The sequence below is a fragment of the Rhinolophus ferrumequinum genome, chromosome 22, assembly GCF_004115265.2.
Source record: "Rhinolophus ferrumequinum isolate MPI-CBG mRhiFer1 chromosome 22, mRhiFer1_v1.p, whole genome shotgun sequence".
NCBI lineage: Eukaryota > Metazoa > Chordata > Mammalia > Chiroptera > Rhinolophidae > Rhinolophus > Rhinolophus ferrumequinum.
The window spans coordinates 28,001,149-28,015,967 of record NC_046305.1 but is presented as its reverse complement, the minus strand read 5'-3'; the positions used below and the strand labels follow the sequence as shown (position 1 = coordinate 28,015,967).

Sequence of the window (14,819 nt, the reverse complement as noted above, 5' to 3'; positions counted from 1 at the left end):
TACCTGTTGTGGAACTAAAGATGGAAGGTAAACGGTGGGCAGTGGAAGGTATATGCATAGGTTTCCAATCAGGTAGGGCCATACCTTCTTCTGAAGTGGAAGGGAAAAAGGAAAGGATGAATGAAAGAATAAGAGTATTTTGAGGTGGTGTTGGAGGTGGAGATAGAAGAAAGGTCTTCTTGGTGAGGTGAAGAGAACATAGGTTTGAGCCAGGTTCAGTCCCTGCCATTTACTGAGACTTTGTCTCACTTTACTACAAGATGGGGTATGATAATGCCTGCCTTATAGATTGTTGTGAACACAGACAGAAGGTGTTTGATACATAGTGGACACTTTATGATAGAGTGGATAAAATAGAAGACACTTATGCTTGATGGCCTTCATCTCTTTAGCAATGTAGGAGGTGAGACTATCTGACAAGTGTAAAGAGGCCAGGGTGGAACTAGCTAGGAAATAAAAAGATTAGGAGCACAGGTTTTGAACCTAGTTGTATTATCTTGAGAAAATTATTACCATTCTGTATCCTCAAGTTCCTCACCTCTAAAATATGGATAACTATTACTACTGTGAAGAAGATAAGGCACTTAGCAAACTGCCTGACACATACAAATGGTAGTTGCTATTATTATTTGATGAATGTACAAATTTTGAGGAAATGTACAAATTTTTGAGGAAATTTGAGGAAATTTTTGAGCAAATTTTAAGGAACACCCTGGGGAGTCTACCCGAGATTGATTAAGGCAATGAAAGGATTGCTGAGCAGCCTTGGGAGCTCAGTGAAGAAGAGGTGACCCACATTTATAACATCTCCCAGTGAGTGTAGTTTCCTGATTGTCATATGCCAGAACCCAGAAGGGAAGGTTAGGAGAAAGGCAGTGCTTCTCGAAGAGAAGCAAAGGCAAAAAAAGAATGGAACCCTAAGGTGTGGGCATAAATAGAAAAATACCTTCATTATGCCCCCTAGATAGTTATGGTGAGAGGGAACCCAAGGGGAAGGATGACATCAGCTTGGACAAAGAGCACTGTGGACAAGCTGCTTATTGGAGGTGGACTTCCCATCCTGGAAGGAAAGTTGGCACCTTTCCCAGCCTAATATGCCTTTCTGTGCATTAGATAGTAACTTCTGTTTCCCTTAATGAATCCATGTGTATGGATGGACTTTACAAATGTACAGTTCATGAAAAAGTAGCTGCCAAAAACCACTAACTGGAAGAAGGCAATAGAGATTATGAGAAAAAGAAAGGTATTTGGGGAAAAAATCAGAAACTTTGTCTGGGTTAGAAATATTAATGGGGCAGGAGGACTTTAACTGAGAGAGAAATTCTTCAGAGCTGAGCAGGAGGAACTTACTAAAGAAGTATTGGGTAGAATTTAAAAATATTTTGAAATATAAAACATTTATGACAATGAAGAGGGCAATTAGACCTAAAACCTCATAGTTCTCCTTAGATTCTATTAAAAACAAAGACAATGTCCACTTGGGGCTATGGGGAGCTCCCTAGTCTCTTTTCATACTCTTTGCCATCATCATTTACTAAGCCCTACTTGTTCTGGCCCCTCCCTTGTTCTTTTCATTTCCTACCTTTTCTCCCTCCCTCACTCTAACCACACTGGCTTCCTCCTTCTTCAAACAGGCCAGAAACACTTGGCTGTTGTCTTAGAGATTTTGCATTTGCTGTTCTCCTTTTCAACAACACTCTTTCCAGCACTCCTTCACTGTGAAACTCTGCTCCAATGTCATCTCATCAGAGGGAGGTTTTCTGATCACCATGTTTGAAGCAGCAATCCCCTCCCATCACTCTCTATTGTCTTGCTTTACTTTATTTTTCTTCATAGCATCACTATGAAAGCATTGTATGTATATATCGATTTATCGTCTTCCCCAGCCCCCACCCCACTAGAATGTAATTACCATGAATGCAGAATCTTTGTTTTTGTCACTACCATTTCCCTAGCAACTAAGTAGATGATTATTAAATGTTTGTTGAAAGAATGAATACTTTTTTGGCTGCTGACCCAATTACCTTTTTTCTAGCAACAAAAAGCAAGGCAGAAAAACTCAGAGCATGAGAAAGAGTGAGGGCAAGAGAGAACTCTTTACTGGTCCCTGTATCTTGTTGTGGAAGGTTCAGGGTATGAACTGATTAATAAGAAGGAACAGTTGGCTAAATGTAACTTCTTTCTATTCAATATTCTCATGCTATTTGCAAAAAAAATTTTTTTGCATAGGTCCACAAGATGGAGATTCACAATGTGGGTCCTGAACTAAGGATCAAGAAACATATTCTAGTTGAGGCTTTGTTACCAACTAGCTAAATGACATGAATAAATCAGCTACCTGCTGTCTCAGGATTCTAGTTGGTAAATTAAATAAAAAATATATGCCCTTCCACTTGAGGAGTTATGAGGATGAAATGAAGTGAAAGTGCTCTCACGTGTGTATACCAATGGAGAAGAATCTAGAGACCCCATAGAGGGTCTTGCCATGAGGATCACCCTCTATCTGCTCCCATGTGAGGCACCATGATTTAGTGATAAAGAGTCATATTACCTGAGTTTAATCCTGGCCCTGTCAGGTATTAGCCACAAGACCTTGGGAAAGTTAGCAACCTCTTTGCCTCAGTTTTATCAGCTTTAAAGTGAAGCTAACAGGAGCACTTGCCTCATAGAAGTGTTTGAAAATTCAATGAATTAATATTTATAAAACTGTTAGAAAAGTGCCTGGCATACACTAGACACTCTATGTGCTTGTTGTATAAAACAAAGAAGCACTGTTACAGAGATTAAAATCATACTCCCAAGCAATTCTTAACGGACAAAGAAGAGTTGAAGTATTGAGGAAATGTTAAAGAATGTCAACGCATATCTATCTATTAATGAGAGTGGAAATGAGGAAGAGTGTATTGTTGCTTAACAGCTACCTAAACCCTCTCCTTTTTGAAAGATGCTTTAAGTAAGGATCCTTTAAGTATTTTGTTGTTGTTTTTTATGGCGGGTGGCACTAGCTAACCTTCCCCTCCTCTTATCTTAGCCACTGTCTCCTAGATCAATAAATGGTGATGGAATCTCCCTGAGTTGCAGGCCTGCAAGGGCAACTTAGAGATAGCTGCACCCTGTGGCACTCAAGAGAGTTGTTTATAACCAGCCATACTGAGTGAAGGGAAATAGAGAGAAAAAAAAAGCAAAAGGTTGAGTAGCTGGTTTTCCAGCCTCATTCTCCACGAGGCTGGAAACTCTTTGGTCATGAGGTTTTAAGGAACGAAAACTACCACCCCCATACAATATAGTATATTCTGTTACATTTTTAACTTTATATGAGGTGTGATCAAACAATACAGTGAATCTTAACCACCGTGGTCACAAAATATGGTGAATGCTGCTTCCAAGTGCCATCCAATGAAAAGGCAGGAATTGAGACATCGAACCTTAGTAACAGTGTGTGACAAGTTTCAATTTGTTCAGTGTAGTCAGTTGGGTGTGAGCCATGGTTGAGCAAAGGTGTGTTTTAAAGTGTGCCATAAATCATGGATCACGAACAACAAATTAACATGAAATGGGCGAATGGTTTCATCCTTCATCATGACAATGCTCTGTGTCATGTGTTGCTTCTGGTATGTCAATTTCTGTCAAATAAAAATATTACAGTGTGTCCTCATCCACCTTATTCACCAGATCTGGCACTGTGCGACTTCTGGCTCTTCCCCAAAGTCAAAATGATTCAATACATCAAGGCAGCCATGATAGTGCAACCAAGGACACTCATGAAAGAGGACTTCCAGAACTGCTTCAGAAAGTGGCAAGAATGATGGGATAAGTGTGATGGAAGCAAGGGGAGTATATTGAGGGAGATTAATAGCAATGTGTCTTTTACTGTAATAATTTTTTTTAATTAAAGTTTATTGGGGTAACAATTGTTAGTAAAGTTACATAGATTTCAGGTATACAATTCTGTAATACATCATCTATATATATATACCACATTGTGTGTTCATCGCCCAGAGTCAGTTCTCTTTCCATCACCATATATTTGACCCCTTTACCCTCATCTACCACTCCCTTCCCCCTTAACCTCTGGTAACCACTGTGTCTATGAGTTTTTGTTTCTTCATTTGTTTGTCTTGTTCTTTTGTTGTTTTCAGTTTTATATACCACATATCAGTGAGATCATATGGTTCTCGACTTTTTCTGTCTGACTTATTTTGCTGAGCATTATAATCTCAAACTCCATTCATGTCGCAAATGATACTATTTCATCTTTTCTTATAGCAGAATAGTATTCCATTGTGTATATAAATACCACAACTACTTTATCCATTCATCTATCAAAGGACACTTTGGTTGTTTCCATGTCTTGGCCACCATAAATAAAGCTGCAATGAACATTTGAGCACTTGTCTTTATGGATAAATGTTTTCAGATTTTTTTGGGTAGATACCCAGGAGAGGGATTGCTGGGTCATATGGTAATTCAATTCGTAATTTTTTGAGGAACCTCCACACTACCTTCTATAGCGGCTGCTCCAATCTTCATTCCCACCAACAGTGTTTGAGGGTTCCTTTTTCTTCACAGCCTCTCCAACACTTGTTACTGTTTGTCTTGTTGATGACAGCCATTCTAACTGGGGTGAGGTGATACCTCATTGTGGTTTTTATTTGCATTTCTCTGATGATTAGTGAGTGATGTTGAACATTTTTTCATACGTCTCTTGGCCATTTGTATGTCCTCTTTGGAGAAATGTCTCTTTAAGTCCTCTGCCCATTTTTTAATTGGATTTTTTTTTTTTTTTTAGTTATTGAGTTTTATGAATTCCTTATATACTTTGGATATTAGCCCCTTATTGGAGGTGTTGTTTGCAAAAATCTTCTCCCATTTTGTTGGTTGCGTTTTTATTTTATTGATGGGTTTTTGTTTTTTTGTTTTTTGCGGTGCAGAAGCTTTTAAGTTTGATATAGTCCCATTCGTTTATTTTAGCTTTTACTACCCTTGCCTTTGGAGTCAAATTCATAAAATGCTCTTTGAACCCAAGGTCCATAAGTTTAGCACCTATGTTTTCTTCTATGCAGTTTATTGTTTCAGGTCTTATGCTTAAGTCTTTGATCCATTTTGAATTAATTTTGGTACATGGTGACAGATAGCAGTCTAGTTTCATTCTTTTGCACGTGGCTTTCCAATTCTGCCAGCACCATTTATTGAAGAAGCTGTCTTTTCTCCATTGTATGTTTTTGGCTTCTTTGTCAAAAATTATCTGTCCATATTTATGTGGGTTTGTTTCTAGGTTCTCAATTCTATTCCATTGGTCTGTGTGTCTATTTTTCTGCCAATATCATACTGTTTTGATTATTGTTGCCCTGTAATACAAGCTGAAATCAAGGAGTGATACCTCCAGCATTGTTCTTTTTTCTTAGGATTGCTTTGGCCGTTTGGGGTCTTTTATGGTTCCATAAAAATATGGTGATTATTTTGTTCTATTTCTTTAAAAAATGCCATTGGGATTTTGATGGGGATTGCATTAAATCTGTATATTGCTTTGGGCAATATGGCCATTTTAACTATGTTGATTCTTCCAATCCGTGAGCACAGAATGTCTTTCCATTTCTTTGTGTCTTCTTCAATTTCTTTTAAAAATGTGTTATAGTTTTCAGCATATAGGTCTTTCACATCCTTGGTTAAGTTTATTCCTATGTATTTTATTCTTTTCATTGCAGTTGCAAAAGGAATTGTTTATTTATTTCTTTTTCTGAGATTTCATTGTTAGTATATAGGAATGCAATGTATTTTTGTATTTTGATTTTGTAGCCATCAACTTTATTGTCTTCATTTATTGTTTCTAATAGCTTTTTGGTGGAGTCTAGGGTTTTCTATATACATATAGTATCATGTCATCTGCAAAAAGTGACAATTTAACTTTTTCATTCCCAGTTTGGATGCCTTTTATTTCTTTCTCTTTCCTGATTGCTCTGGCGAGGACTTCCAACATTATGTTGAAAAGCAGAGGTGATAGCGGAACAGCCCCGTTGTGTTCCTGAACATAGAACAAAGGGCTTCAGTTTTTCACCGTTAATTATGATATTAGCTGAGGGTTTGTCATACATGGCCTTTATTATGTTAAGGTATTTTCCTTCTATACCTATTTCATTAAGTGCTTTAATCATAAATGGATGTTGTATCTTGTGAAACGCTTTTTCTGTATCTATTGATATAATCCTATGATTTTTGTCCTTTATTTTGTTTATATGATGTATCACATTGATTGATTTGCATGTGTTGAGCCATCCTTGTGCCTCACTTGGTCCTCATGTAAAATCTTTTTAATGTACTATTGCATTCGATTTGTTAGAATTTTGTTCAGGATTTTTGCATTTGTATTTATCAGAGATATTGGTCTGTAATTTTCTTTTTTTGTGTCATCCTTACTTGGTTTTGGTATCAGGGTAATTTTGGCCTCATAAAATGAGTTAGAGTATTGGCTCTTCTTCAATTTTTGGAAGAGCTTGAGTAGGACAGGTGGAATTCACTAGTGAAGCCATCTGGTCCTGGACTTTTGCTTTTGGGAAGGTTTTGGATGACTGATTCAATTTCCTTACTGGTGATTGGTCTATTCAGATTTTCCAGTTCTTCATGATTCAGCCTAGGAAGACTATATGTTTCTAAGAACTTATCTATTTCTTCTAGATTATTAAATTTGGTGGCATATAGTCTTTCATAGTATTCTTGAATAATCCTTTGTATTTCTGTGGCATCTGTGATAACTTCCCCCTTTCATTTCTGATTTTGTTTTATTTGTGTCTTTTCTCTTTTTATCTTAGCAAGTCTTGCCAAGAATTTGTCAATTTTATTAATCTTTTCAAAGAACCAGCTCTTTGTTACATTAATTTTTTTCTATAGTCTTTTTGTTCTCTATTTCATTTAGTTCAGCTCTGCTCTGATTTTTATTATTTCCTTCCTTCTGCTGACTTTGGGTTTCATTTGTTCTTTTTCTAGTTCTAGTTCATTGTGAGGTTGTTTATCTGGGATTTTTCTTGTTTCTTGAGGTAGACTTGTAATGATATAAATTTCCTCTTAAAACTGCTTTTGCTGCATCCCAGACATTTTGGTAGGATGTATTTTCATTTTCATTTGTTTCTATGTATTTTTTTATTTCTCTTCTTATTTCTACTTTGACCCAGTTGTTCCTTAAAAGTATTTTATTTAATCTCCACATAGTTGTGGTTTTTCCTGTTTTATATTTGCGATTGATATCCAATTTCAAAACCTTGTGATCAGAGAGTATGCTTGGGATGATTACAATCTTCTTAAATTTTCTGAGGCTAGTTTTATGTCCCAGTATATGGTCTATCCTTGAGAATGTTCCATGTACACTAGAAAAAAATGCATAGTCTGATGTTCTAGGATGAAGTGCTCTATAAATGTCAATTATGTTTATTTCATCTAATGTGTCATTTAGGGCTGATATTTTTAAAATTTATTTTCTGTTTGGATGATCTGTTCATAGCAGTCAATGATGTATTTAGGTCTCCTACTATAACTGCATTTTGGTCAATTTCTCCCTTTAGTTCTGTTAGTAGTTGTTGGCATATTTCAGTATTCCCTGATTGGGAGCATAAATATTGATGACTGTTATGTCTTCTTGTTGTATAGTCGCCTTTGCCATTATGAAATGTCCATCTTTGTCTCTGTTACCTTTTTTATACTGAAGTCTGTTTCATCTGATATCAAAATGGCTACACCTGATTTTCTCTGGATACCATTTGCTGGGAATGTCAGTTTCCACCCTTACACTTTAAGTCTATATTTGTCCTTGTAGCTGAGATGTGTCTCCTGGAGGCAGCATATGGTTCGGTTTAGTTTTTCAGTACAATCTTCTACTCTGTGCCTTTTTACTGGTGAGTTTAGTTCATTTACATTTAGGGTGATTGTTGATATAGGAGGATTTCCTATCATTCCATCTTTGGTTTTCTGGTAGGACTGTGTCTCCATTGTTTCCTTGCCTTTTTGTTGCTGTCCATTTTTTCAGCTGTGGTGGTATTCTATGGTTTTCCCTCTGTTCTTTAATTATGTTGTACATTTCATTTCTGGATTTTTTATTTTTGAGTGGCTATCTTAAGTTTATTTAAAAGAAAGTTTCATATTTAGAGTATTCCATTTTCTTCAGCATGCTTATTTTCTCCAATCCCTTATGTTGGTTCAGATATTTTATGTTTTTGTTGTCACAAATTATCCCTATTTATGCTAATCAAACAGCCTCTTGCAGTACTTCTTGTAGTGCAGGTTGTGTGTTAGAAAATTTCCTTAGCTTCTGAATGTCTGGAAAGGTCTTTATTCTTCTTTCATATCTAAAGGATATCTTTGCTGGGTATGTTATTCTTGGCTCATAATTTCTCTCTTTCAATAGTTTGAATATTTGGTTCCACTCACTCCTGGCTTGTAGAGTTTCTGCTGAAAAATCTGATGATAATCTAATGGGCTTTCCTTTGTAGGTTATCGTCTTCTTTTCCCTGGCTGCCTTGAGGATTCTTTCTTTGTTGTTAATTTTAGACAGCTTCAATACAATGTATTGTATTGAAGGCCTTTGGAGAAGGCCTGTTGGGGTTGAGATGATTAGGTGTTCTATTTGCTTCTTGGATTCGAGGATCCAGTTCTTTCCACATGTTTAGGACGTTTTCATTGAATATACTCTCTGTTCCCTTCTCTCTTTGTTCTCCTTCTGGTATGACCATTATTCTTATATTGCTCTTTTTGATGGTATTAGAATGTTCTTGTAGAGTTCTTTTATTTCTTTTAACTCTCAAGTCTCTCTCTTCTTCCATCTGTGTCATTTCCAGATTTCTATCTTCGATGTCAAGGATTCTTTCCTCCATCTGGTCAGCTCTATTACCTACGTTGGCTATTTCATTCTTCATTTCTTTAATTGAGTATTTAATCTTCAGAAATTTTAGTTGGTTCTTTTTTAAAATTTCATACCCTTTGGTGAAATGTTCATTTTGTTCTTTGATTGTGTTTCTGAGTTCATTAACCTGCTTGTGTGTGTTTTCTTGTATCTCATTGAGTTTTTTCAGAACTACTATCTTGAATTCTCTGTCATTAAGTCACATATTTCCATGTCTTTAAGTTCATTTTCTGGAGACTTTTCATTTTCTTTCTTAGTTGCCTTGTTACCTTGGTTATTCATGGCAGTTAGTAAATTATTATTTCTTTTCATAGGCATCTACAGGAGTGGGTTCTGCAACAGGTTGGTAGGAAGAGGTCTTTCCTTTGCTTGCCAGTAGGTGTTGGTAGAATACTTTATTTTCTTTTCAACTGCAGCCTTTAATTCTCTCTCATGTGTAGTGTTACATTTTCTCTGCACTGTTCCAGGTTCTCACACAATGGGCGCTTTCCATGGAAAGTGGGCCTCTCCTCTGTGAGCAGGATGCCTAGGTCTCAGGGCACTGCCTCCCCCAACGGAGGAGCTCTTCCTGCATCAGATTCAGGGCCTGTGTGTTCCAGTGGCTCTGTTTACTCCAGCAGGGATCTGCCCAGATAGGTGGGGGTGGGGACAGAGTGGGGTTGTGAGAGGTGGCTGTGAGCAATGGCAGCAACTACCAGCACAGCCCATTCTGCACCCAGGGCTCCCTGCCCTTCGCCAGAACTGGTTGGGCTGTGAGTCTGGCTGCAGGCCGCAGTTCTCGGAACTGCAAATATTCTGTTCTTTTGATGTGACAGTACTACCATTCCACTTTTAGCACTGGGAGGGTAAGGGTGGGGTTAGCTCTGGGAGGGTAGGGAAGGGTTGGCTGGGCTCTGTGCCTAAGCCTTCCATCCTCTGCTTGGCAATGAGGGTTTAAATCTCTGTTTTCACCCTTCTTCCCTCGGTCTTTGCTCTAAGGTCTCTGCCGTGAGCACATTGGGTTAAGCTGTAGTATATGCTGATCGCTCAGGTGGGACTGTGGGCCATAAGGGGAGTGCTAGCATTCTGAATTTTGTCCTCTCCAGTGACTGCGGTAGCTCAAGAATGCAGGGAGCTTGGAGCTCCAAGCTCGGTCTGCTTCATGTACCTGCATGGCCTGCGTCTGTGCACTTCCCACGTCCCACGCCCAATTTGTCCACCTTTAGATGATTTCAATTGTGCGTCTCTTAGTCTTGCCTGTTTTCTCTGCAAGGGTCCTTTGTGGAATTATAGTTGTTCAATTTGTTGTAAATTCCAGGGGAGATTTCAAGAGTCTCACTTCGTGCCATCATTTCTATGACATCATCTGTTTTTTTTAATTTAAGCATATTTTTTTTATCACACCTTGTATCATCTTTATTGAGATTTGGGTTGACTTGAATCTGCATCTTCAAAACAAACACTAATTCTCAAAACAGAGATAAGATCTTGGCCACCCACTCTTTTATCACTACTTCCCTCTCTTGGTGTATAATGAAAAATTGAGTATAACAAAAAAATGTAGGTACTACATCAGTCCCCAAACTGATTGCTCATACCTCTTTCTTTTCCAGTTTCCACCTAAATCAGCCTAGTTACTTCCAAACTTGCAGATTCATACTTCTCTGAGGTTCAAGACAAGAAAGTTTTGTTTCAGGAAATATTTGAGTATCCTGAGTAGCCAGGGACTAACTTTTGGGCTTCTACTCTGAAGGCACGCTGGCTTTTTTGTCAGTCACCATGATCTCCAGGACTGTTTCCGACTATCAGGCTGACATGTAGGGTCTTTACTCCCTCCTACTGGAGTCTTGTGTTATCACAAGGATGCAAGCTTCCCAGCCTATTTGGAAACTGGATTTTTGAGCTGATACTCAAATACAGAATATATTTTTCCATTTCTATAATTGGGCTTCTGCTTTTGAGCCCTTTCTGAGTATCTGCTCAAATCTCTTTCTAGTACAAAGGCTTTATGTTTGTCTCGAAGGTTTTCTCTGCAAGGACTTTGGACCAATGGCAAGTAGCTCCTGCCAGGACTCTTCTCCAGGCACGAAATTCTGTCTCTAACACCCAGGATGATGGACAGGACTTAATTATTCATGGACAGATATCCAGATGGGCCTACTCACTTCTTGGACTTTTTATTTTATTTTATTGGGGAAAGGAACAGGACTTTATTGGGGAACAGTGTGTACTTCCAGGACCTTTCCAAGTCAAGTTGTTGTCCTTTCAATCTTAGTTGTGGAGGGCACAGCTCAGCTCCAGGTCCAGTTGCCATTGTTAGTTGCAGGGGATGCAGCCCACCATCCCTTGCGGGAGTCGAGGAGTCGAACCGGCCACCTTGTGTTTAAGAGCCTGCAGCATTCCAACCAACTGAGCCATCTGGCCACCTGGCAGCTGAGTGGCAACTCATTGACTCCATTCTAGTTGTGGAGGGCACAGCTCACTGGCCCATGTGGGAATTGAACCAGCAGCCCCGTTGCCCAGAGCTCGTGCTCTAACCAACTGAGCCACCGGTCCGCCCCCACTTCTTGGCCTTTTAAGTCTCAACTGCTGAAATGCTCCATGACTGTGCTCAATATTAGATAGAACTCAAGACCTTGTTGATATTGGACCGTTGTTTATTTTTAAGAAGGTACTTCAGGTTAACGCAAATCATATTGATGTGAATGGTGCTTGAACTGTGTCTAGATATGGTTATTTACTTGGATATTGTGCCTGTTGGCATGCCTAAACTTTTGTTATTTGTGAAGGTCTGCTCACCAATCCCACCCTCCTCTACAGGTGGGTGTAGAGACAGTCCCAGTCTCTCCCTGAATAATTCTGTCTTGCTGGGAATAAATTATCACTGAGAAATCCCCAAATGTGGTAAAAATCAATAGTAAAGACAACATTTAATCCCCTTCAGCTTTGCAGTGGGTAAAGACAGTGGTTAAATCTAGAGACACAGAAAGTCAAATCCTACTTCCTCCACTTTTTGGGTAAATGACCTCCAGTTTTCTGTGTCTCAATGTTTTTACCTGTAAACTTGAGATATTAATAGTACCCATTTCATAGGGTATTGTGAGGATTAAATAAATTAATAAATGTAGACTACTTAAAGTAATGCTAGACATGTAGTATTTGCACCATAAATGGTTAGTTATTACTATTATTGATGGGAGATAGGAGAAGAGAGCAAGGGAAAGGGTTGAAGAAACTGAAGCAAGAAAGATGTAGAGAAAAGGAAGAATTAAAATTACATGTAGAGAAAACATGTAGAGGGAAATGGTCATGGAGTAAAAGTGGACTCTCCTGTCTTCTAACCTAGAGGGTGGGTGGCTGGTAGGATAATTGGAGGGACAGCCAGAGTCACAGGGTTCACAAGTCATGATGAGAAAGTTGAGATCAGAACATAAGCTTCTGAGTCTCAGTTCTTAGAAAAAAATTTTCCAACATGGAAGAGGCATGAGTTCACACACTCAGACTTCTCTTATTTCAGTGATTTCAAGGGAAAAGGGGGATTCCTAACTTCCTTTCTCCACTGCTTCAACTGCTCTGAGTTCCAGGGAAGTGCATGAAATCAGTGTTAATTCATAAGCCCAATACTAAACATAAGGAACCACCTTTGCCAGGAAATGTTTATGGAATAACCTTTAAGTGGCAAACAGATCCATTCAGCAAAGGAAAATGTATGTGAAAGTACTTCTGGTTTTACTTCTATAAAAATAAGCCTCCACCCCTGATTTCATGGGTCGCTGACAAAATGAATATCTCACACCTGGTTTCCTCTTCCAGAACCCCAACAACCCACACCTGAGCTCAAACTCCCAACACCTTTTCTCCTGCTCATGTTTCTTGGATCATCCCAAACAGAGGAGCCGTGCCCAGGATCTCTGTACAATAAAGCCCTGGCTCTTCCTAATACTATGGGAAAAGTGAGGGTGGAATACAATAGCTTTAGCTAATATTTGTTAAGCACTTACTATATTCAGGTACTATGCCAAGTGTTATACATGAATTATCATTTTGATTCTCAAAACAATCCTACTGTAGTATGTATCAACTGCTGGAATTAAAAAGTTTCCCCATTTTGAAGTCAAAACAACAGGTTGAGCTTATATAACTTTCCCAAGGTCACAAAGCTAATGAATGATTACTAGTTGATTTGACAACTTCAATTTCAGGTTCAGTAAATGAAGCAAGTGTGTCATACAGCTGTCTTTTAGCATGTTTTAGGCCTTGAAGAGCATCAAGGATTTGAAAACTTAACGAGTGAAGAGGTCAGAAAAAGTGTGGAGCAGAAAGAACTATAGCTTTGGGATTAGAGAAACCAATGTCCATTATCAACTTTCAATTTTAGGCTATAAAATTTCAGGTGAAATTGTTTAACCTAATCTTAATTTGTACTTTTTTTGCATGATATGATTAATAATATCTATCTTGCTTATTGCAGTGGTTTTAGTATGGATCACATGAGAATGTAGGCATAAAAATTGTAGAATGCTTTGCATATTAAGTGACCGCAAATGCCACCCTTCTCTGGAAGATTGGGGACATCCCTAGATTTCTACTTAGGTTCTTTCCAACTTTTTTCCCTATCTACTTGCATTTTCTATCTGCCATGTCAGGGTGAGTAGCATAGACTCCAAAAACTTGGCTTGCCTAGTGGTTGCAATCTCCATGAAGCTCAAATTAAAAGAGCTACAACTTTAAATGGTCAAGAGAACTAGAGAGACCAGAAAGTGCATTTATTCTACCTTTTCAGGAAATCCTAACCCACTAGATCTCTGTTTTCTAACTCATGCCAGGAATTTGCTAGTGCATTTTCAGAGCTGGTAAGAGATAATACAAGTACGTTTAGAAATGCCAAACATACTTGAATTTATATAAAAAAGGCAATTGTTTAGATTTAATGAAATAATATATACAATGACAAAACACTCCCAGAACTGTTAGTGTTACATAGTTTTCTTTGTACTAACAACAAATAATATTCATCTGTCCTTTATAGTTTACTGTTAAGCCATAAGTAAGAAAAACAGAGTTTTTAGTTCAAATCCTCCATTTTTTTGAGACCTAATGAATTTGTAATATAGGGAAAATAACCTCTTCCTCATTTGTTTTAGAGAATTTTTGGAAGATAGAAGCAGAACAATCACATTGAATGTGCTTTGAAAATAAAGGGAGCTTCTAGAGATGAAATTTTTAAAATGATAATTATAGTCATGTACCACTCTAATCTGATAAAGCAACGAAATAAAGTTGGGAAGGACATATATATCTGTCAAAAACTATACAACACATTCTAATGCTAAAAAGAAACTGTTTTTAAGTTTGTTTTCAAGGTTTTGGATTTTTATTCTTTTGCTGTGCTTTCAGAGTGGGTCTACCAAGTGCTAACTCTCCTGAGCAGAAGTGTTTGTCTCAGGTCTTTAGAGACTGGACACAGACTAAATTCAGAAATATAAACTCTAAAGGTGAAAAACAATTAGGATCTTAAGTCTCCCCTCATCCAGTTGGATTCCTTTTGAGACCCAGGGTGTTTCTGTTAAAACAGATCAAAAGGGCATTTCAATGTCTTTCTTAAGGACAATCTCTAAAATTTAACAGAAAACTAGGCGGGAATCAGTAAGGGTCAGAACTTACAGGTTTGCAGGCAAAGGAGCAAGATCCATAAGTAGTGCTGAGCCATCTTCCAGGGTCTGTGCCTAGAATGGCACTCTTCCAGCAGAGTCATTTTCACTTGAGTTTTTTTGTTCCTATCAGCGCTTTAAAAAGGAAGTGTGAACTAACTGATTTTGGAAACATTGGTCTATATATTATGCTGTTTTTTTCCTATTATATAACAAAGTGTCTAGCATTAATTATTTATTCAACAAATATTTATTGAATGTCTACTATGTGACAGGCACTATTCTAGGCACTGGCAATATAA

General features: G+C 38.0%; 1 protein-coding gene across 1 annotated transcript in view; it reads right to left on the bottom strand.

Annotated features, from left to right (window-relative positions):
• CD84 (CD84 molecule) overlaps nt 1–14,589 on the bottom strand; it is a 49,703-nt gene extending 35,114 nt beyond the window's left edge. Inside the window, 1 exon segment of the mRNA XM_033093652.1 lies at nt 14,531–14,589. Within this exon segment, the coding sequence (XP_032949543.1) occupies nt 14,531–14,576 (46 nt within the window). The 5' untranslated portion in view covers nt 14,577–14,589.
• Between the last annotated feature and the right edge of the window lie 230 nt (nt 14,590–14,819).